A 23,870-nucleotide genomic window follows, 5' to 3' on the forward strand; every position below is an offset into this window, starting at 1 on the left:
CGGGCGTTTTGCTAGCTCCGCGTATATTAAATTCAGTGTCACGTGACGTTAATAGATGACAAAGGTAAACGACAAATAGAAACATGATATTCCTAACAGAGGAATCATGCACGGCAACATTTAGTTCCACCTCGTAACGTTGTGCATGATAGTTGGACATGTAGATGAAGCGAAACAGTGTTATGTAGTTGGGCCAGATTGGCCGCCATCAACCGTTTCTGCCATTACGAGCAAAATTTTGACAGAACAAGCCACGGTCGGAAAAGAACAAAAGTTAACAAAAATTTCATGGTGTGCTGACCTAAATGGCACGTTGCCACTCTTGAAGTTGTTCAGTGCATTTGATTTGTACACAAAACCTTAAACGAACATGCTTCTTCTTTTCAAAGCGCCAAAATGAGCTGTTGTTAATTTCGATCAATTATCAAAACAACTAGCAAAAACAAAGGCAGACGGCAGACATCTTTTACCAGAATATACTAAACATCATTGCAAACTGATGGGCTGGATTGGTGTGGGTATGTGGAATAATTTTGATCTTTTCGGCAGTTTTTCAGAAAACCCTCAGGACAAAGGTCGTTTTTTTATTTCTCGAAAAAGCTATCATTATAGAAACTCTGATTGGCATTGCGATTTTAGTTTCATTGATCGAAGAGATGGTGATAGGTCGAAATTAGACAATCCAGAACCCTCTAAACATCGTATTTTTCAAAAAATGGTTCAAAAGCACACTTAAATAGACTGGATGTGCAGGGCCTCGCAGTGCCCTTAATCAATTATTATTTCACGCAAATACATTTGAGACCAACGTTAGTTAAGATTTTTGAAAAAAAAATCAAGGCAGAAGTGTTTGGGCATGTTTTTTTTCATGCCTGAATTAACACAAGGACTAACAGTTGTGTGACTCGAAACACGAAACCGCTAAGCCAGCCAGCCAGCGGACGACCTTCGTGTGACACGGGCTCTCAGATAACAGATGCTGCGATGTCGCCAACGCAGCTGCACTGTATCGTCGAGCTGGCACATGAACGTTAACGCTTGGAAGCGTATATACAAACTGTGTTCACCGAAGCGAACACCCTACTGACAACCTTCAAATATGAAACACGCCGCTGCCCATGGGATCCTCGGGATGGCTCTACTTTTCGCCGCCGGAATAAGTGCAGCACGTCCACCGGTGGACGCTATGAGGGTAGGCTACAGGCATGCAATTCACTACTATAAGCATCTCGTTAAACCCAAACGAGAGCTCTAAGAATGACCACACAGTAAAGTTAAGTAAAAGGACTTATGACTCACTGCTGCTTATTTTTCTGAAAGTACAGTATGTATATGATCCAGCTAGATAATGCGCATGTGTAGAGGGTGTTGTATCGAGTGGGCATGTTCTGTTTGATGTATCAAACAATCAATTTCTTAAGAAAACTATAAATTTTCTGATGCAAGCTTGTTAGGGAGAAAGCCGTTAATCGTTAGCAGTAACACATTATTTATACATGAGGGCGTACCAAGAAAGTTTAGTTTTTTTGCAGAATTAAGGGGGATGCCGGGGCATACGCACCTTTGATAAGTATTTATTTATTTATTTAGTTATTTAGTTATTTATTTATTTATTTATTTATTTATTTGTGCATATTGTTAAGCCGAATATGTCGGTTATTACAAGGAGGGAGGACATAACAGCAACAATTGGTAGATAAAAACAAAAAACACCGGGAACCCCTACATGCTTACTTCAATTGACGTTACCAATTTAAGCCTTCACAGTGCACAAGCCACCAAAGACCAGGTTTTATTGCAGTTCCTATAGCTTTTTATTACCTTATATCTATATTGCCATCCAAAAAGGAAAATGAAATAATTCTTGGCGTGGTTCTGATGAAACCAGTGAGTATGAATCATACCTGATTTCAAAAACAGTTAATAACGTGATTAATGCAATAATCGCTGCGTCCCATGAGTTCCCCTAGATAACTACATATTTTTAATATTGGTGTACCAAACGTGATGTGGTTAGGCAGCCTCTTGTTCAATGTCGGCTTACGTCTGTTGCATGAAAGATCAGATCATAGAAATGAATTGTCTAAACTGAGCCATTAAGCATAAATTTGTCTTCAAAGTGTTGCGCCTTGTCACTAGCCTTTGGTAGCATCCATAGCTTTCGTATTATTTTCAATGAACGGTCACTTTTGAAAGCACATTTTGGCTCCTGCAAAAATACCCAGCATCGCAATAATATTTCACCCTGCTTACAGAGCATGGACTTTGAATATAGCAGACCACAAACAGTGCTTTTACGTTCCCGCAAGGGTGAGTTTGCAAGATGCAGACCAATAAAAGTTTGTTTACAATACCACACATTATTTCATCATGTGTATTGCAGCAAAGTGCAAGAAAAGTTGTGCAATGTGGTGACGTTAACAGCATCCACGGAGTTAGAAGTGCACAGTGCCTCAAGGATCCGGCTTATCATTTACCTATAAGTCTCTTGTGCCATGGTCGTGGCCACAGTAATGCACTCAATGCAGGTCATAATGAGGCTAGCCCTTCTCAAAGCCCAGTTAAAGTGAACAAAGAGCATCCAGCCTAATAAAATAATTAAGCAACCAAAAAGTAATCGCAATGATTGACAATAATGCTGAAACGATTAAGAAGCATGCCACTGGCTACGCCTACTTGCAAATGATGGCACCACCACTACGTCGAGAAAGTTAGTCCCTCGCCTGTGCTTCGCGGGCAGTGCATTGTTACATTTGATGGTATCGCAACTCACGTCACAACCGGGAACTCAATAAAGCGTTCTATTTGCTAGTCTTTTCTAGTTTCACGATTTAAACATCGTGCCGAGAAATTCTTAAGCAGGCAGCAAAAGTAGCACATATGTTCCACGCCCCATTTGGTAACCTTCCCTAGTTGGGTACAACTTAAGAAAACAAGAGAGGCGCTCCACCTATTTAACCGAAGCGCAGCAGCCAGTTCACTCCACGTATAAAAAAATAACCTCGCGGAAAAAATCATGACTGCTTGTAAGACGCCTATTTGAAAATATGAATACGATTAGTGCATCGTGAGTGCTTCAGTAAAATTGTATAAATGAAAACGCTCTGCACATGTCAGATTGCACATGCCGATAAACAACGTGCCTCACACATAATGCTCGATTTGAGAAGTGGCATAGAAACATATTTCAGTACTTACAAAGCTAAATTGAATCACTTTTGTGCCCTGATTATCAGTGCCAAGCTCAAAATGTTCATACGGGCAGCTAGACGCCCATTTAGTTCATCACACTGTGTCCAACGATCGGTCATTTGTGCACTGAGCTGGAAACAACAATGACAGCATGCTCGCCGTCAGCATGGTCACCGGCCGTACGGCTCATGAAGTTACCTGAAGTGTGCGCCTACTGGAAGAGGCTCATGTGCATCCGCTTTGAAAGGGAAAATGTCACTGCCTTCTAAAGTTGTACCCGACTATAGTAGCATTACTCCTAAAGAAAAAAATGACGCCATATCTGCATATTTCACTGCAACTGTCGTCAAAAAACGATAGTTTTTTTATGTGGAGAGAGTAAACAAAACGTTTATTTGATGTTCTGCGTGGGCAAATTGGCAAATTGTATTCTGGAAGTGGTGCATTAGAGTCTCAATCCGTGTAGCAAAGGCGAAAAACCGCATCAAGGCACGTTAGACATGAGCGCCATCTGACAACTATCTTGGAAAACGATGGAAGGCGTAAGCACCCGCGGAGAAAGATGCGCGCCTGTCTCGGAGGCGATAAAGAGAAGAACGCAAAGCGACGGGCAGGTGTCACCACCATGTCGTTTTAGCAAAGCGTTGGAAACAGTTGCCTTTTTCAGCATCACGTTGCACTGTCAGCGCAGCGTGATAAACGCTACGGGCCTTAGAATTACTTGTGTGTGCCTTTTTTTTAAATAAAGGCACACGTACAAAACAACGACGTGTGGTTGTGGTGCCTCAGATATGCTCAATATTTGCTTTTTACTTGACAATAGCACAAGTGTAAACAATGGAACTCGAAAAATAATGGTAGGCGCTGCTGATGGGGTCGGCCGTTCGAGGTATTGTTTGGCGCCGTTAGGGAGGTCGTACAAGCAGACAAACGTACAGATATAGAGACACACAGAGAGACAGACAGACCAAGTTTTTTGGGGTGGACGGTCCTTAAGAAGACTATTGTGAGGAACCGGTTTATTCAGCCAGGCTTGAGCTAAATCACACTGGTGATGATATTTACAGATGATGAAGATGTACAGGTGATGATAATATCTAAAGAGAATGAAGAGTCATTCGCTTGTCGCGTTCACACTAATACCCCCGCGCGGTGAAAGTGGCCGCCTGGTCACTTGACAGTATTATGAAATGCGCCGCGCATAAGGCTTTAAACGAGGTACATGCACTATCTCTATTCCTCGGCAACGATGATCAGGATTAGCGCTAAGGGGAGAAATGCGGTAATTGACAGGAGGAATCTGTTCGACCACCGTGTACGGCCCAATGAAGCGACTGATGAATTTGTCGCATAAGCCGGGGACGCGTAGTGGAGTCCATAGAAGAACTTCGTCACCACGGGAAAAACTCACAACACGGCGAGACTAGCCGTAGCGAGATTTTTGAGTGTCTTGAGAGAGGTTGGTGTTAACACAGGCCTGGTGACGACAGTGTGCGAGACGAGATAAAAATTCTTCAGAGAAAAGAGCCGTCGAGGGTACAGGGGTCGAAAGGAAAGAGACATTTAGAGCGAAACTCGGCAAGCGACCATGGACGAGAAAAAATAGGAGAAAAGCCGGTAGTGTGTTGAGCAGTCGTAGTATTGGCGAATTTCACGAAAGGTAGAATTGCATCCCAGCTCGTGTGGTTACGGTGAATGTACATGGCGATCATGTCCGATAGGTTCCGATGAAACCGTTCAGTCAATTCGTTGGTCTGCGGGTGGTAGCTAGAAGTGGTCTTGTGAGCAGTGTTCGAGGCACGCTAAACTTGCTCGACAATGGAAGAGAGAAAAACTTTGCCACGATCACTCAGTAGAATGCGTGAAGCTCCATGACGCATAAAGATGTGGCGACGAAAGAAATCGGTGACATAGTGGCAGTCCCAGATGGTATAGAAGCTGTTTCTGCGTAGCGGGTAAGGTGGTCGACGGCCGTTACAATCCAGTGATTCCCATTGGCTGATATAGAAAGAGGGCCATACAAGTCGATTCCAACGACTTCAAAAGGCGAGGTGGGACAAGGAAGAGGTTGCATTAAACCAGCCGGAGCAGTTATTGGTAGTTTTCGCCGTTTGCAAAGAACACATGAGGCAACTACTTAGCTACCGCTGAAGAGAGGCCAGGCCAAAAACAACTACTTCGTATTTCGTCGTAAGTCTTGTGATAGCCTAGATGAGTGGCGGTTGGATAATCATGAAAGGCTTTCAGAACTTCAAGTTGCGGAGAACGTGGGATGACAGGTACCCACTTGTTGCCATTAATGTGGTAAATATAGTGGTATAAAGCACCCCCGAAAAGCATATATTGTTCAAGTTGTCGACGGAGTCTGGCGTTTAGAGGAGTAGTAGAGCCGGTCAAGCGGTCAACATTGGTGCGGCAGTATCGGTCGACAAGTTTTTGTGAAACAAGAACAGATAGAGTGGCAGGTGATGAACTTAGCGCTGCGATTATAGAGGTGCTGTCGTTTTGGAGTATCGATGTTAGGTGGCTTCCGCTGGGAAAGGACAGCGCGATAGAGCATCAGCATCTTGATGCTTTTTCCCAGATCTGTAGGCGACATCGAAGTGATACTCCTGCAAGCGAAGCACCCAGCGACCGAGACGACCCGATAAGTTTTTCAGCGATGAAAGCCAGCATAGGTCGTTATGTTCGGTAACGACGGTAAAGTGATGGCTGTCAAGATATGGTCGGAATCTTTGCACTGCCCAAACAACAGCAAGGCACTCCTGTTCGGTGATAGTGTAGTTCTTTTCTGGAGCGGTAAGAGCGTGACTTGCGTAAGCAACGACACGTTCGCGTAAGTTTTTGTCACGCTGCAAGAGTACCGCACTTCTATCGTCTTTAAAAACTTTACATGATTGCCTCAAACATTGACGTCTTGAGAGTTTTATTATACGAAGCAATGCGAACTCTACGAATTGGAATCGCTCGGTGTTCATACTGCAGACTTCTTTACGATTGCAAGTACGGGAGTTACTACACGTTGCTTGTTTTTTTTCTGAAGCTTGCATTGACATTGTTTAAAGTCTAAGGCACATAAAGCCCACCAAAAATATTATCCTTTTTTCTCATCTTGAACTATTCCGTCAAAGATCTTTGATGATTGTTTCGCAAGTAGTCCTATATAATATTGGGCAATGTCTTGACGTAGGCACCGATTTCTTCTTACTTAAACGATCAATATATCAAACTTCATATAAACACTAAATAAACATCCTAATGCCACCTTCATATAAACATCTTAATGCCACCATGAAAAAAATAAATAAACATCGCTGTTCTCTCGCCGAGCAACGTTTTTGGATAATTACACTGTTTTTTTCCTCTATTAATCAATGAACTCCTAAAACTACATGCCCTTAAAAACATCTCAATTGCAGGATCACAAATGGCCAAGTTCGCTAAAGTTATTGTATTATTTGGCTCTTTCAGATGATAGGACACTTTACAAACATGACTGCCATCTATGCAACAACAGCTACGGCAGGTGGTGGCATTCAGCTAGAATGCCTGCACGCGGAACTCACTGAATACGACTTGGATGCAGGAACAGGCACATACCTTTGGTATGTGAAAGATGCAGACGGAAATGAAATGTAAGTATGAACAAAGCTGGGTATCACGTGTGTGTGTGTGTGTGTGTGTGTGTGTGTGTGTATGTGTGTGTGTGTGTGTGTGTGTGTGTGTGTTTGTGTGTGTGTGTGTGTTCATTAGAACGTTGGCACCATAACGTTCAATCAAGAGTATTTGTTTCGAGCTAATTCACCTACACAGAAACTTTCACATAAACCAAACTCTTTCATAGCTTTGCTTATACCAATTTTTATTATATAATACCAAATGAATGTATTCTGATCACACTGTATAGAAACCCGTGCAAATAAATCTTAATACCTCATCTGTCAGGACAAACTGGTTTTCGCTGCCTTCACATAAACGCACTCAAATGTTTCATGATGACCTTTCTTATGGAATACTCAGAACAAAATCGTTTAACACGAGTCTTTTTCTTAACCGTAATTGGTTATTAGTAACGTTGCTTAAGTCAATTCTATAGTAGTGCTCTTGGTGTACAGCACAAGAAAAAGAAAACTGGCTACCATACTTCACGGTAAACACTCGGAGGGGGAATGCCTTCAAAATTGGGGTGCAATAGCAATAAGGGCTTTATTTTTCCTGTGAACATGCATTGGCACAGAGCCCTGTTATCACGCTAGATATAGCTATCTTAGATAGTATTTCGAGTATACGCAATTACTGAAAATCAATTGTAAATCTGGCAGCACATGTTTGCTTTTTGTAAGTACCCATAAAGTCATAATGTAGAATTCTTGTCTCTCCAAGAACTAACAAAAGAAAGAACAGCGTGTTAATTTATATCGCGGATGTTCTATCAAAAAAAACAGATCAAGTGAAATATTTAATACCTTTGAGCCAAGCACTTGTGCTCCAGAGAAGCATTTAACACATGTGTGAGAACGTGGGAGCCAAACGATTTTGCTTATCTGAAAAACAAATTTAGTTAGGACACGTTTAACGTCACGTTAAGTGTCTCATTCCGATGTTTCAAACTTTACGTTCTTTGATATGCCTCGGGTTTATTGGTCATTGTTTAAAGTTTGCATTATACTGTCTCTTCCCTAACTTTTTGCTTTTTGATTGTACTTCATGTCCATTTCAGCAAATAAATTGCAATTTGAAGTGTGTCTTTCATCATACTCAGTGTCTCACAAATATTGAAATTGATTTCAGGACAATAATCCACAACATGACCAGAGGAGGAGCACCTAATGAAGTGACTGTCGTTGGTTCAAGTGGTAATTCATTTCAACCACTCGGCAAAAACAAAAATACAGGCTTTAAAGGTTTCACATGATGCGCTTTGCAATTCTGTTGTATAGTAGCTTTCCAGAAACTAATATTATTTTAAGGAGGTGATGTATGACGTTTTTTTTTTTTAAATTTTCTTGCACGCAAGTGATAGAATACCGGTTATTTAAAGCTTTTACATTCCTTTCTTCATTCACATTGTAGATCCACCACTGAAAATTCCGAGCTCTCGTGCCAGTACTCTTTCAGGAGGACGGCATGCGACATACTGAACTCACTGCCTTCATTCACACGTACAAACATTTTGAAATGTGGTTCTGACAACGGAGTTGTCAAAGGACGGAGGGGTCTAAGTAATTTTTTTGCGCATCGTCGCGGTCAAATTACATAGAAGCTGTGACCTCGCCAAGAAAATTGTCTGGGCTTGTGGGTCATGCTTGCTTTAACACAGCATCAGTGATATCTAGAGAATAGAGGATGAGAAACTACAACTACACGGGGCATAATGCCAACTGAATATTTATTGAGTAGTTACGCAAAAGGAATATTGGCTGCACATAAATAAAAGAAGACAGACAATTGTGATGGGTATTGCCGCACGCGCCTTTTACTTATTAAGCACAACACCACAACACAATATTATGTTTCTACTTTAATGATTGATTGATATGTGGAGTTTAACGTCCCAAAACCACCATATGATTATGAGAGACGCCGTAGTGGAGTGCCCTGAAAATTTCGGTTACCTGAGGTTCTTTAACGTGCCCCCGAATCTGAGCATACGGGCCTACAACAGTTTCTACTTCATTACAATTGTAACAACACCCATGCGCAAACCACACCTGAATGACTGCAAATCACATCACTACATTTAGGGCTGCTGTTGAGTGCATTGTATACTCTCAGCAGCTTTTTAATTCTCTCTCCTTTCATTTTTATTTCATGTATTGGGACACACTCTCTTCTGAACACCTTCGGGCCCTGAGGGTAGTGAATTAAGTAAATAAATCATCTAGATAATCTTAGATCTTTATGATGAGATCACGAACGCAATGCAAGTATTAGAGTTTGTTGCGTAACTTACGCGGCTTCAAAGCTGGAATCTTTGAAGGCACATGTACAAACTTGGACACGTCTCAGAGCTTCGCAGATTATCGACTGCTGACACCCTATTCGCCGTTATCAATCTACAGCTTGTGTTGACAGTAGAGTGATGTTTTGTTTCTTGGGTACAGTTTCGCCCAAATAAGAACAAAAAACACAGCATAAGCTGTGTTTTTTGTTTTTATTTGGGCAAAAGTGAATCATGATTAGCGGGGCAAAGCGACCGTGAGTCCGTCCATGCTTTCATTCATCCGTTCGTTCTTGCTTCCGTCCGTCCATGAGTCCGTCCATCCTTGTGACCATCCATCCATCTGTCCTTCCATTCATCCGTCTGTCAGTCTCTATGTCCATCCTCGCGTCCATTCGTACGTCCGATCATGTGTCTGTATGTTCGTCCATCTGTGCATATGTCTGTCTGTCTGTCTCTGGCTGTCTGTCTGTCTATCCATCCGTCAATCCGACCGTACGTTCGTTCATCTAGTAAGCACTATAAGAACAGCCACGTCGCATCTCTTCATCATGTAGTCGCGGTTTAAGGTAAGCAGATCACGGAGACTTTGAATCAAGAAACCGACGGCGTATATTTTCATGCCACATCCAAGAGCACAGGACATAAACAAAAGCACGTTGTCCTTTTCAGTGTACCTTTTTCTTGAGACTGTTGGCACGCAAATTGTCTTCGTTCCCTGTCTATTTTGAGCGCGGCATTTCCGTCCCCTAAAGAAAGCTTCGCCCCGATGCTATAGCTGAGCCTGTCGTTTGCGCACAAAGTCACTTTGTACAAGCGACGGTGCTTCGCAGAGTCACTCATTCACGTATGGCTTAATGCACACTATGCGCACAAGTTCAGGTAGGTGCTGGGGACGCCTTGTACAGTTTGGACTATCTGGGACGACTTCGTAGGTAACGACACTTAGTCGTCGCAGCACTCGATAAGGTCCGAAGTATCTTCTGAACAACTTTTCGGATAGTCCCCGTCTGCGTACAGGCGTTCACACCTATACCCTGTCCCCAGTTTTTTACGTTACAGGTGTATGACGTAGGTTATAGCGACCTGCGTCATACTCTTGCTGTTCGTATATTCGGAGACGTGCGAGCTGCCTGGCTTCCTCTGCGCGTTGAGTGAGCGCGTCAGCACTCGTTTTGTTGTCATCGCATTCGTGTTGCAGCATCACGTCCAACATCGTCCTTACTTCTCGTCCGTGAACAAGAAATGGGGTTATCCGTATTATTTCTTTTTTAACAGTATTCTATTTAAATGTTATTTAAGGGAGAATCTCGTCCCAGTTTTTGTACTCGATGTCCACGTACATTGAAAGCATGTCTTCCAGAGTATTCTTGAGCCGCTCGGCCAGCTCGTTTGTTTGTGGATGGTAGGCTGTCGACTTACGATGAATTGTGCTGCTTAGCACCACGACGTGATCTAAAAGCGTGGCCGTGAATGTGGTTCCGTGATCTGTTATAACGATCGACGGCGCACCGTGTCTCAGCACATTGTTCTCTGTAAAGAATCAGGCCACCTCCTCAGCTGTGCCTCTCTGAACGGCTTTTGTCTCGGCGTAGCGAGTGAGGTAGTCGGTCGCTACTATAACCCAGTGGTTACCAGCACTAGAGGTGGGAAGTGGTACCAAAAGGTTCATTCCGATCTGGTCAAATGGCGTTGTTGAGATCTGGACAGGATGTAGGATACCGGCTGGTTTTGTCAGAGGTAACTTGTGCCGCTGGCAATCGAGGCAGGTCCGAACATGGTGCTTCACGGCAGCGGTGAGTCTAGGCCAGTAATGCCCCTCTTGAACTCTGCCCAGTGTGCGCGTGTACCCTGAATTTCCAGATGTGACCTCGTTGTTTCACGTTTGCAACACCTCAGAACAAAGAGTGGTAGGAACGACAAGCAGTTAGGTGGACCCGTCTCATGAGAAGTTCATTTTGTAATGAACATTGTTCCGCAGACAGAACGACGACAGTCCTCTTGCAAAGGATTTGGGCGCGTTCTGGCTTTGTCCTTCCAAATATTTAATCCAGCCAAGTAGCTCAGGATCGTCATGCTGGTGATCTGCGATGGTTGACGTGTCGAGTATTCCGAGGAACGCTTCCTTTTCATGAACGGAAGCAGCCGAGTCTATCGGTGATTGAGACGGGCAGTCGGCGTCCGCGTGTCGTTTTTCCGACTTCTACACCATCATTATATCAAATTCCTGTAGTCTAAAACTCCAGCATGCCAATCGCCTGGAAGGATCTTTCAGACTTGTCAACCAACACAACGAATGCTGGTCACTGATAACCTTGAATGGTCGACCGTATAAGTATGGGCGAAATTTCATAACTGCCCATGCCACGGCGAGGCATTCCTTTTCAGTGGTCAGGTAATTTGCTTTTGTGCGTGACAGAGTTCTGCTTGCGTAAGCGATCACTGTTTCGTCGCCGTCCTGGCGCTGCACAAGCACAGCTCTGAGGCCAACATTACTGGAATATATAAAGCACTGTAGGGGCTGTCTCTCTAAAATGGGAAAGCACGGGGGTCGTGTGTAGACGTTGCCGCAAGTCATTGAAAGCAGCTTCCTGTTCGTCGCCTCAAACAAATGCAACGTAATCTCTCGTGAGACGAGTTGAAAGTGACACAATGCGCGCAAAATCTGAAATAAACTGCCGATATCATAAACAGAGACCCAGAAAACGCCTAACTGCCTTTTTATCTGATGGTTTCGAAAACTGCGCTACGACGGCAACTTTCTCGGGATCTGGACGAACTCCTGCGTAATGGACGATATGACCAAGAAACTCTAGTGCGCCAAATCAGAAGTGACACTTCTCCGGCTTGACCGTCAGGCCCGGCCCGTATGGCCTGCAAGACCACCTGCAATCGTTCAAAATGTTCGTCAAACGTTAGATAATACAATGACGTCGTCAAGCTATACTAAGCAGGTTCTCCATTTAAGCCCAGAAAGCACGCTATCCACAAGACGCTGGAAAGTAGCAGGCGTGGAGCACAAGCCAAATGGTAAGACCCTCAATTCGTACAGTTCGTCCGGCGTTACGAAAGCGGTTTTTTCATGATCCTTGGGGTCGACTTCAATTCGCCAACATCCACTCTTTAAGTCCATGGAAGAGAAGTAACGTGCGTTTCGAAGCCTGTCGATCGAATCATCTATGCGCGGAAGCGGGTACACATCTTTTTTTTTGTAACCTGATTTAGCTTTCGATAGTCCACACAGAAACGCAGGCTGCCGTCCTTCTTCTTGACTTGAACAACAGGTGACGGTCACGGGCTTTTCGACGGTTGAATCACGTCGTCTTCAAGCATTTTTGTCCTGCTGTTGTATCGCTTTTTGTTCTTTTGAAGCCACACGGTACGAATTTTGATGAATTCGTCTAGCCGTTTTCTCTGTGATGATTCGGTGCTTGGTCAAGGACGTCCGGCCAGCTTTCGAGGTCGACGCAAAACAGTCGTGGGACTCGCCTAGCAGCCCAAGCAGGTATTCCCGTTGTTGCTGAGTTGAAGTAGGGGTGACGTCAAGGTTACGTTCTAGGTCACGTGGGTCTTGTGTAGGCGTTGCTTCGAGTGCTGAGAAGCAGTCACAAACATCTGCTATCTCATCCAAATATGCCAGAGTTGCGCCTTTTGGAAGCTACCGTCGCTTGGGGGTAAAATTGGTCAACAGCAAGTTCGTTCGGCTGTCGGTGACATTGACTATTTCTCGTGCTACTGAAATCCCGTGAGCTAAAAATAGCGAGTTTAGTTGGTCGATGACTCCTTCACCATCGAATGATACGTCACATGCTACTGAAACGAGGATACATGATCGAGGCGGCACAACTATATTGTGGTCTTTGAGACGAAATGATTTGTGCTCCAGTGATGAAGAATCAGTCAGACGAGCACTCTTGTAAAACGAAACCACGTGGCCCAGAACGTTGATTATTCCGCCATGCTCTCTGAGAAAGTCCATTTTTATAATTAAATCTTTGCTGCACTCTGGGAGAACGATGAAGGTCGCGAAGAAAGAGGAGTCTCCTATGCTGATTCTTGCTGTGCATCTTGCAGTAGGAAGCAGCAATTGACCACCCGCTGTTCTTATATGTCGTCCTGTCCACGGTGTTTTTACTTTTCTAAGACGACTGGCCAGCTTGTGGCTTAAAAGAAAAATCAGCACCCGTATTGACTAAGGCCGTTACTTGCTCTCCACCAATAATTACATTGAGGTTGGTGCTCACCATTTCGTCGTTTTTAATATTCGTCGGCATGGCGTCATTGTGTAGCGGAAGTACTGGGGACTTTTTATCGTCTTGTGGTTGGGCATCTACCTTACCCCGAGGGGTCGCCGCCTTTAGTTTCCCCGGTAAGGGCCGGGCGACCTTCTTCCCCGAAGGTCAGCAGAAGTACGTTGATTCGGTTACGATGTCTGAGCAGAGAATAAAGAGCGCGACCTGTGGGCGAAGTTGGGCTGCCTATTGGGAAGCGACTCGTGATAGGGAGGCCACGTTGTTGGAGGTCCTGGAAAACCAGGGTCGTCATGGCGAACAATGTAGTCGGCGTTGCCACGGCGACCGTCATACCCTGGCTGAGACGGGCGACGCGATGTGTCGCGGAACTAAAAATAGTGAGCTATATGGCCGGCACTACCACAGTTAAAGCAAAGCGGGCGCCATTCGACTGTACCCCAAGCGTCAGTTCTGTGAAATCGTAAATGTCCCATGTCCTCTTGCGGTGGTGAGTAAGGCGTGGCAAGTAGTGGCTGGTGGCATAAAGACATGGGAGACACGGGCCGACGCCTCAAAGCCTCCTGAAAAGCTTGCGACGCAGGTGCGGCTGTAGGTGGCTGGTAGTATGACGTAATAGGCGGGACGGGGGGTGGATGGCGGAGAGTGTCGGCGTAACTCGTTTTACGCTGCTCGTGACCGAGATCAGCTGCTTAAAAAGCGTGCCTTAGTTCGTCACGAACGACTGTTGCAACGGCGGTCACTGGCGTATTCGCTCGAGGCGTCCGAAGCTTCTGAATTTCTTCTCAAACAGTATCTCTGATCAGGTCACGTAGGGAGCCCTGATTGTCCGGAGTCACTGAAGCGGCGTTGACTTCGGTAGTATTCGACAAGCGATCATACTGCCTCGATATTTGGTGCAGAGCACGCTCAATGGCAGTGGCTTCTCTTATAAAATTGGCCACGGTAGTTGAGGCATTGGGCTCAAGTTCGGCGAACAAATGTTCTTTCACGCCACGCATAAGGTAGCGCAACTTCTTTTCCTCGGACATATTGGGATCATGCCGATGACATAGGCGCATCACGTCTTCAGCAAACCTTACCACACTTTCGTTAGACTTTTGACATCTTAACTCGAGCAACTGTGGAGCTCGCTATCTACAGTCGACGCTAGCAAAGATTTAAATCAGCTGCTGACGAAACTCATCCCATGTCGATGTATGGCCTTCTGGATTGTCAAGCCACGTGGGAGCGCTGTCATCGAGAGTAAAGTACGTGCGGGCGAGCTTCTGTTGAGCATTCCACTGGTTGATGTCGGCAACGCGTTCGCAATGCTCAAGCCAATCTTCAACATCTTTATGTGGGGCACCACTGAAGCGTTCAGGTACAAGTGGTTGAAGAAGTGTTACCTGGGCTGAATTGGAAACGGGGCTGCCTTGTATCTTTTGTATCGCCTGTGGCTGGCTGGCGGAGGCTATTATTAGGGGTATGAAATGCCTGGTAGAATGTTCGTGCAAGGAGGTCAGCTGAGGAGAGAGGCCTGGCAACCGCTGACGGAAGCGGTGCACTGGTGTTGCAACAGGTGACTGCATGTCTGGACTTGATGAACGGCTCCCAGATGGAGTGTCAAGCTCCACCAGTGTCGTGGTTTAACGTAAGCAGATCACCGAGACGTTGAGTCCTAGAACCGACGGCGTGTGTTTTATGCCGGAGCCAAGAGCAAAGGACATAACCAGAAGCACGTCATCTTCTTGAGTGTCCCTTTTTCCCGAGCCTGTTGGTGCGCACATCGTCTTCGTTCCCTGTTTATTTCGAGCGCGGCAATATATTCATCATATACAAGTACCGCCATGCAGCAGTGATTCTAAGAACTAAATGAGAGGTGCCTACTACTACATACTATAAAAACGGGACGCACAGGCCACGGCGTAATGAGTTTGCCCCCTTAGCGAAGACTGCCACCTTCGTCGACGTAACGACACCATGACAATGTGACAAAGCATCACGAGGTCCCTTATTGCACGAGCAAAATTATATTTCGCAAAAAAGCTGACACTTTTTTTCTGACAGATTACCGAACAATACTTGTGCACAGGATTCCCAAAGTCTATATTATCTTTAATGCCTCAACAACCTCTGTTGTAAATCTGTCAGCTGACTTTAACACGACCGTAATGTTTTCAAACTGACATGTGAAACCACAGTGCCTACAATGAAGTTTCTGGGCTTCCTGATACTGATTTTGGGATGTTTATATTTCTGGTATATTTATCTGTCATTGCGGCATTGTCCTGCTCGGCCAAACTATGATGATCTTCAACACAAAAGAATTGCTTAAAACACATATTCAGAGCACTGTAAAAATATGTCGCGGTGGTTTTAGTGCGTACAGGTTTCCGAAAAACAAAGGCAGACGGCAGACATCTTTTACCAGAATATACTAAACATCATTGCAAACTGATGGGCTGGATTGGTGTGGGTATGTGGAATAATTTTGATCTTTTCGGCAGTTTTTCAGAAAAACCTCAGGACAAAGGTCGTTTTTTTTATTTCTCGAAAAAGCTATCAATATAGAAACTCTGATTGGCATTGCGATTTTAGTTTCATTGATCGAAGAGATGGTGATAGGTCGAAATTAGACAATCCAGAACCCTCTAAACATCGTATTTTTCAAAAAATGGTTCAAAAGCACACTTAAATAGACTGGATGTGCAGGGCCTCGCAGTGCCCTTAATCAATTATTATTTCACGCAAATACATTTGAGACCAACGTTAGTTAAGATTTTTGAAAAAAATCAAGGCAGAAGTGTTTGGGCATGTTTTTTTTCATGCCTGAATTAACACAAGGACTAACAGTTGTGTGACTCGAAACACGAAACCGCTAAGCCAGCCAGCCAGCGGACGACCTTCGTGTGACACGGGCTCTCAGATAACAGATGCTGCGATGTCGCCAACGCAGCTGCACTGTATCGTCGAGCTGGCACATGAACGTTAACGCTTGGAAGCGTATATACAAACTGTGTTCACCGAAGCGAACACCCTACTGACAACCTTCAAATATGAAACACGCCGCTGCTAATGGGATCCTCGGGATGGCTCTACTTTTCGCCGCCGGAATAAGTGCAGCACGTCCACCGGTGGACGCTATGAGGGTAGGCTACAGGCATGCAATTCACTACTATAAGCATCTCGTTAAACCCAAACGAGAGCTCTAAGAATGACCACACAGTAAAGTTAAGTAAAAGGACTTATGACTCACTGCTGCTTATTTTTCTGAAAGTACAGTATGTATATGATCCAGCTAGATAATGCGCATGTGTAGAGGGTGTTGTATCGAGTGGGCATGTTCTGTTTGATGTATCAAACAATCAATTCCTTAAGAAAACTATAAATTTTCTGATGCAAGCTTGTTAGGGAGAAAGCCGTTAATCGTTAGCAGTGACACATTATTTATACATGAGGGCGTACCAAGAAAGTTTAGTTTTTTTTGCAGAATTAAGGGGGATGCCGGGACATACGCACCTTTGATAAGTATTTATTTATTTATTTAGTTATTTAGTTATTTATTTATTTATTTATTTATTTATTTGTGCATATTGTTAAGCCGAATATGTCGGTTATTACAAGAAGGGAGGACATAACAGCAACAATTGGTAGATAAAAACAAAAAACACCGGGAACCCCTACATGCTTACTTCAATTGACGTTACCAATTTAAGCCTTCACAGTGCACAAGCCACCAAAGACCAGGTTTTATTGCAGTTCCTATAGCTTTTTATTACCTTATATCTATATTGCCATCCAAAAAGGAAAATGAAATAATTCTTGGCGTGGTTCTGATGAAACCAGTGAGTATGAATCATACCTGCTTTCAAAAACAGTTAATAACGTGATTAATGCAATAATCGCTGCGTCCCATGAGTTCCCCTAGATAACTACATATTTTTAATATTGGTGTACCAAACGTGATGTGGTTAGGCAGCCTCTTGTTCAATGTCGGCTTACGTCTGTTGCATGAAAGACCAGATCATAGAAATGAATTGTCTAAACTGAGCCATTAAGCATAAATTTGTCTTCAAAGTGTTGCGCCTTGTCACTAGCCTTTGGTAGCATCCATAGCTTTCGTATTATTTTCAATGAACGGTCACTTTTGAAAGCACATTTTGGCTCCTGCAAAAATACCCAGCATCGCAATAATATTTCACCCTGCTTACAGAGCATGGACTTTGAATATAGCAGACCACAGTGTCCCTTTTTACAGGTTTCCGAATTCCGCCATTAACTACCCGAGAGAAAGTTCGGACGTTCCCCAGCTGCTGCTAGATGTTGACATGCTAGATAGAATGGCCACAGGAAAGACGCGAAGATATGACACTTTGATGAAACATTAGATGTCAATCAAATTCTTGAGCTCCAGCAAATGTTCGAAGCGATCCAGTGAAGCGTAATATGCTTTCACCTGCTTTGATTTTATACAATAAGCCTAATAATGCAGGAATGTGTAGCATTCACGTGGTAATTCATTACTTGTATCATTGTTTTGCATTTGCAAAACTTTTTGTTGACGGAATTATATCACTGTAAGTTAACTCCGGAAGAATATGTCAGTGCATGAGAGTGAATAAATAAACTAGGCGACTTTCTGCGTCCACACAGCATTATACTTCAGTTTATTTGAATGCACTGGAATGGCACTCTCCGTGCTTGTTCTGCAGAAGGACTTGTTGGCCAAGTTAATTATTGCTGTAAATCGTAATGTAGCGCAAGAAAGTTGCTCCTAAGTTGTTATTGGTACTGTCTTTTGTGCTATAACATGATTTTTGTCTGTTATTTTCGGGGCATGCTATTACCTCCCTACACTGTCTGACTCTTTGGCAGTATCTGTCATATAGTTGGAGTATGTCTTCGAACGCGAAGCTTTGCACATCGCTCGGGCATTGTCCCATATACAGCGATATTAAGCCTATGTGTGTTCTCCCATATCACAACCTTTTTTGCTAACAACTATAATTTAAAGAAAAACATAAATGTTATTTAAATGCCTTCGCATATACGTGTGAGCCTCGGATTCATTTTAATAGGTTTCTATTGCCACGTCACTTTCAACCTCTTTTATGCTGATATGCGCGCATTATGCGTATGGTGACAATTTAGTGGAGCTAGAATTGGCGTTCACCTATCAAAAAATAAGGGTAGATAGAAAGATTTCGCTAAATAAAAATAAGAAAGCTTAGTAGAATAAAAAGAACCTTAAAGCAGTAGAGCAACGCCTGACCGTTAGAGAAAAACCAATAATCGTGTTAATAATATTATCTCTGCTTTTACACCCCAATCCACCATATGATTATATGAGACGCCAAGGTGGCAAGCTCGGGAAGTTGTCTGGTGTTCTTTAAAGTGCACTGGTATCACACAACATATGCGCTCCCGGCATATCACCTCCATCGAAATGTTGCCACAGTGGCCGGAATCAATCCCGCCACGTTCGGTTTATCCGACCAGCCCACTATCATTGCTGCGCTGCTATGGATTCAATGACCTTGTTATACATACACGGTTATTAGTATAAACGGTATACAATGACAGTATTATACAAAGCAAATCCGGGTACGTGCGAAATAATGGGCAATATCGTCCCACTGATCATCATATGTATAAATACTAGCATGCTTAGCAGCCACTTCTGTGGTACTATGCACAACATATCTGTCTGTGTAGACATCACGATGAGAAGTTCTCATGTGAGTGCTGTTTGGCTGCTCGGTTCATGTTAGTTTCAATGCTAACACAAAATTTTTCTTAGTGAACAAACGATGATTATGTCCGTCCGTCCGTCCGTCCGTCCGTCTGTCTGTCTGTCTGTCTGTCTGTCTGTCTGTCTGTCTGTCTGTCTGTCTGTCTGTCTGTCTGTCTGTCTGTCTGTCTGTCTGTCTGTCTGTCTGTCTGCGTGTGTGCTCTCAGGATCACATCCGCAGCTTAGTATAAAGGAAAATTTGTGTAGGCAGGTGGGTAGGACCAATAAGATTTTCTCCTGTCGTGCGCTCCTGTCGTGCGCTCCTGTCGTGCACGTCATCGTGCCCCTTTCTCCACATAAGTGTGGCCGTGGTATATAGGTATGTACCCCATGTGGTTCGCAGTTTCTATCTTTTAGGAAATGGTGACAGTGAGCATCGGGAAATAAATGCGAGTGCGTAAAAAAAACCTACATCAGCAATATTTACTCGGCAAGTGCAAAAAATAATTATCAAAATTTCCGCAAGAATAGAACCCAAGCATTCCTCGTGGCAGTCAAAAAATTCCCAAACATTTTTCCGAGGGTGAACATCGTTAAGTGCGAATGCATGGGGTGATGCTATGAGGGGGAGTAAAGCTAACATCCGTTAGCATTCACCAGTGAGTTAACGTTAACTACCCCGTGTGATCCCATTGCGATTCCGAGGAACCATTAGACCCTCTCGGAAAATCTTGGTGAGTTTACGCGTATATGTGAGAGTAAATTCGCACTATAATAATGTTCATGTCCGCGGCCCGATTCACCCACTTGCGCTCGGCATCACGGGCCTTTCGCCGCGCGGCCTTGTCTTCAATCGGCGCGACATCTTCAACGACGCGTGCAATGCTCGCATTCGATTGCGTTGTACTCATTATTAGAGGTATCGCAGTTGAGGTCGATGCCTGCGATGGATCCATACCTATGACGACTTGCCGATCTCGACCAAGACGCGGATGCGTGGCCGCGCGCAATCACGTGGTGTGTGACGTCGCTGCGCCATTGCTACCAACGCTCCTCTCCGCTTCTCGCACCGTTGCTAGGGGAGAGGAGGAGGAGCACCGCAAACGGGGGATTTAGGGTTGCTTATGAAGTGCATTCGCACTTATTATTCTACCACAGAGCCTAGCCATTTTGTGACACTGCTGAGGAAGAAGACTCCATGAAGGCATCACTTTGGTGGGACGAGAGTTGTTGTTGCAGTACTGGCTCTTTATTATTGGAATACTCCGTATGAACTGCAGTGACGGTGGCATCCAATCGAGTTAATCGGGGTTCTAGTGTAAGCTCTGCTTCTGTAGCAGTCTCACAATACATTTCTATTCCTATGATTCAGCAAGTTACATTCAAGCTTTGCTGGATGCAGAAGGAATAGACTAACGAAAGTTGAGTATGATATTCAAGTAGTCGCATCATTGAGTTCACTTCGTTGCAACCATACATCTGTGCTCTAGCTTGATTGCTGACGTCGCGTCATACCATAAGATCCACCTTACATGCCAGTGCAGCTAACATGCCTGGGAAGCCAACGATGTGCTTTCAGCCAGCGCACTGTAAAAAAATCGAAGGACTTAAACACGAAAGCGATGTCGTCTCACTATAGTGCGTACTATAACTACTTATTACAATGTTTTTATTGAATTATGCAAAGTGAGAAGTACAAACTGTGCATAGCTTCAATGTAACTGGCAAAGGTGAAAGAGCTTTGCCTCGGACAAAGAATCAAACAACCTTTATTACTAATAAATAGGTCCTTAGACGTTGGGCCTTCTAGTCCGGAAGATGGCTGCATTCTGTGCAACGGGTGGCCTACTTCAAACCACGACTAGTTATCCGCGTGAAACGTTTTTGAAATTAGTGTCCACTCACTAAGTGGTCTTCGAGAAATACGGGAAGTAACGTGTGTGCATTTTATAATGGGTAGCCGACTTTGCACCACGAAGTCACTGCGGCGTAGCCATAAGGTGGTACACCGAGTGCGTGCCCCTTCCGCCCAGCCCCATGTGAAGTTATCATAACTGCATGTTCTGACACACGATGGCAATGTACGCTTGTACAACGAAGCGTTACTGTGACACTACCTGTTGCAATGTGAGGCTTGTATACAGAACGGATGGGTTCGCAAAGCATTACCGTTATAATCATTGCATTTCAAAGCAGATGAAGTTATTTTCACTATCATTCCAAGAAGACGCGTGGCTTTTTGTAGAACACCTGCTTACCAAGCAAGCGGCCTGGGTTTCATCCTCACTCGAAACTAATAATATTTATTATTTTTATTGGCAAATTTCTCAGTTCTTTAGTCACGAAAAAAAAGACCATTTTTCTCTCACAGCCATAGACGCCATCGCTAGCGCCCTCATTAACACCAACACCGGCATTTCTGCAAAACAAGCTCTTCAATGCTATTGCGTTATAGACATGTCGGTCCACGTCGTAATGCTCGGCTGAAAGCCAAAACGTGCAGCACAGAAAGATTACTCACTGACTGCTTCGCATGAAACCGATTTTCACAAGGCGCTAGATCTGTGCAATTGTTATTTAGAGCGTGAAATTATTTAAATATTTATCTAACCATGACATGGGAACAAGCCCTGCACTACGTTCTATATATCTTCTGCTGCAATGCTCTATTTTTTTCAGATCCTGACAATCCTTTTACAGCAACCGTTCCTTACACTGACTACAGGAAGTGCTTCATTCTGAAAAGTGGAGATCTTGGAGGCCGTAAGGAAGTTTGAAATATTCATTTTGCAGCTCCTGTTGCGGACTGCGACACATCACATCTATCTAGTGCGATTTCATGATATTTTTTTCAAAAAAACCGTATTTATGTAGTTTCGTGCTTAATCGTGATTCACATAAAAATACACGGGTGCCTCAAATTGACGCAAATGATGTACGACTAAAACACCTAAAATAATAGCAGCAGTTAGGCGGGCATAATATTAGTCAGAGCTTTCATATTTATTAGCTAATAGTATACAATCAAGTGAACATGCATATGTGACTGGTCCAAGTGCTATGCCCTGTGGGTTAGCAACGAAAACAATTGAGCTAATGTCACAGGAACAAGATAGTAATCCCCCTTACCCACGAAGCAAATAGTAGCCCCTGTGTTGCTCCTAAGGCTATAGTCGTGAATTGACATCAGGTCATTTTATGCAAGTGTATTGCACTTGTCTGATGGGTTGGATGAGCACGCTTTCGCGAAAGCCGTTTCGCAAGCTTAGTGTGGACAAACGTTATCTCATCGGGCTCTGACATATACTTGTTTAACCCTGTTTTCCCTCCATGCTTTTCTCACCTTCTGCAATTGCAACCAGTTAGCAGTGCCCACGCACTGAAGCTGAAGCAGTAGATCTTAGGAAATGTAGAGTGTGAAACACATGAAAGTAATGTCATGTCCTAGGCGTCTGCTTCCTTCTTTCGTTGAGCGTGTCACATTTTCTGCTAATTTAGTACCTTCCTTTTTTTTCAGAATGCATGCTGTGGGTCAACAATGCATATAAGGACAACTACTTTCGTAAGTGCGTACGAAAATACAAGAAATTCTGCGACGGTGGAGTCTTAATATACAACACGCAGATTTGCTCTGAAGAACAAGGTGCATAGAATACTACCAAATGAGACAGCTGCGTAGGCGGCACTGCCATATCACCAAAGATGATTCAACGTATTATGCCACTGAATCACACAGGCACGCGAAGGAAGGAAAATAAATTTCACAGTGAATGCCTGTGCTGAATCTCAGTAAGTAAATCTTAGATCATCAATACATGGCTCTCCAGAGTTGGGTGGCTGTACGAGGTGACTCCTCAGCTCCCTATCGTAGAACAAGCTTGCGCCAAGCAGCGCAGCCTCCCAGGCATTAAAGCTTAATGGTGATTTATATGGGAAGAATTACTGGATTTCACTTACGCCCTCATGTTATAGGTCAAGATGGATTGGGCACTTACTCATGGTATTGGGCAAGATGAGGTGTTCCTTAAACACCAAAACTTGGATGAAGCTCGAGCTTCACTTTCATGACCATATTGCACAATCGGGAAGTAAAACAAATGGACCAGAGGTGCACTATCGGGAATCGTGTACATCACCGTCTGTATACCGCTAGCCTGCTCAGGTTCTCGGTGCATGCCTCATCCCTATCGTAAAGACACAAAAAAACTGTGCCTTAGCATTGCCCGTTTCGAAGTGTTATTGAATGTATACAGCAAGAACGGAGGTGAAGTGCCCACTGTACCACAAATATTTCTTTTTCAAATAAGTGAAGGGGCCACAACTCATGTGTTGGGCAACACGGGAACCTACGTGGCTGCTCACGTTGTTAATAGGTCTGGTGCTGATGACGACTAAATAAATATGCTTGAGCGTTTTGTTCTAACAAGGTATTTGAAACAGGCTCATGTTGCTCAATTCACACATCAGAACACCTGGTGGTATTCTATGCTTATGCCACGCAATATATGATGCGTTAAGCAGACTCCCTCTTCAAAATGATATTCAGATAGTGTCTTTCTTTTTCTTTTTCTTTCGAAGCAATTTCAACAAATCACGTAGCCCTGAGACAGAACACCTGCTTGCAACGCACACAGTCTGGGTGCAATGCTCACTCCCATCTAATCATTTTTAATGTTTGTTTTTTTGGCACATTAGCGCGTTAAAACTGCCAGAATTACTACATTGCCCAGGGTAACGCATATCTCCAAGACCAATGCGCATGCGTGTGCTGATT

General features: G+C 44.0%; 1 protein-coding gene across 1 annotated transcript; it reads left to right on the forward strand.

The window, feature by feature from the left end:
- The first annotated feature begins 966 nt into the window (after nucleotides 1–966).
- On the forward strand, nucleotides 967–22,871 carry LOC142817903 (uncharacterized). Its single transcript, XM_075895847.1, has 5 exons — nucleotides 967–1,192; nucleotides 6,664–6,827; nucleotides 7,984–8,048; nucleotides 21,776–21,859; nucleotides 22,614–22,871. The coding sequence occupies exons 1-5, from the start codon at nucleotides 1,100–1,102 to the stop codon at nucleotides 22,745–22,747; spliced, it is 540 nt and encodes a 179-aa protein (XP_075751962.1). The 5' UTR covers nucleotides 967–1,099; the 3' UTR covers nucleotides 22,748–22,871.
- Nucleotides 22,872–23,870: the final 999 nt, after the last annotated feature.

Source organism: Rhipicephalus microplus, chromosome 5, assembly GCF_043290135.1.
Source record: "Rhipicephalus microplus isolate Deutch F79 chromosome 5, USDA_Rmic, whole genome shotgun sequence".
Taxonomy (NCBI): domain Eukaryota; kingdom Metazoa; phylum Arthropoda; class Arachnida; order Ixodida; family Ixodidae; genus Rhipicephalus; species Rhipicephalus microplus.

Excerpts from the sequence above, each read along its gene's own strand:
- LOC142817903 (XM_075895847.1), top strand. The coding sequence starts at position 1,100 with ATGAAACACGCCGCTGCCCATGGGATCCTCGGGATGGCTCTACTTTTC. Across the intron at positions 1,193-6,663 it reads CACCGGTGGACGCTATGAGG|ATGATAGGACACTTTACAAA; the intron begins GTAGGCTACAGG and ends TGGCTCTTTCAG. Across the intron at positions 21,860-22,613 it reads AAGTGGAGATCTTGGAGGCC|AATGCATGCTGTGGGTCAAC; the intron begins GTAAGGAAGTTT and ends CTTTTTTTTCAG.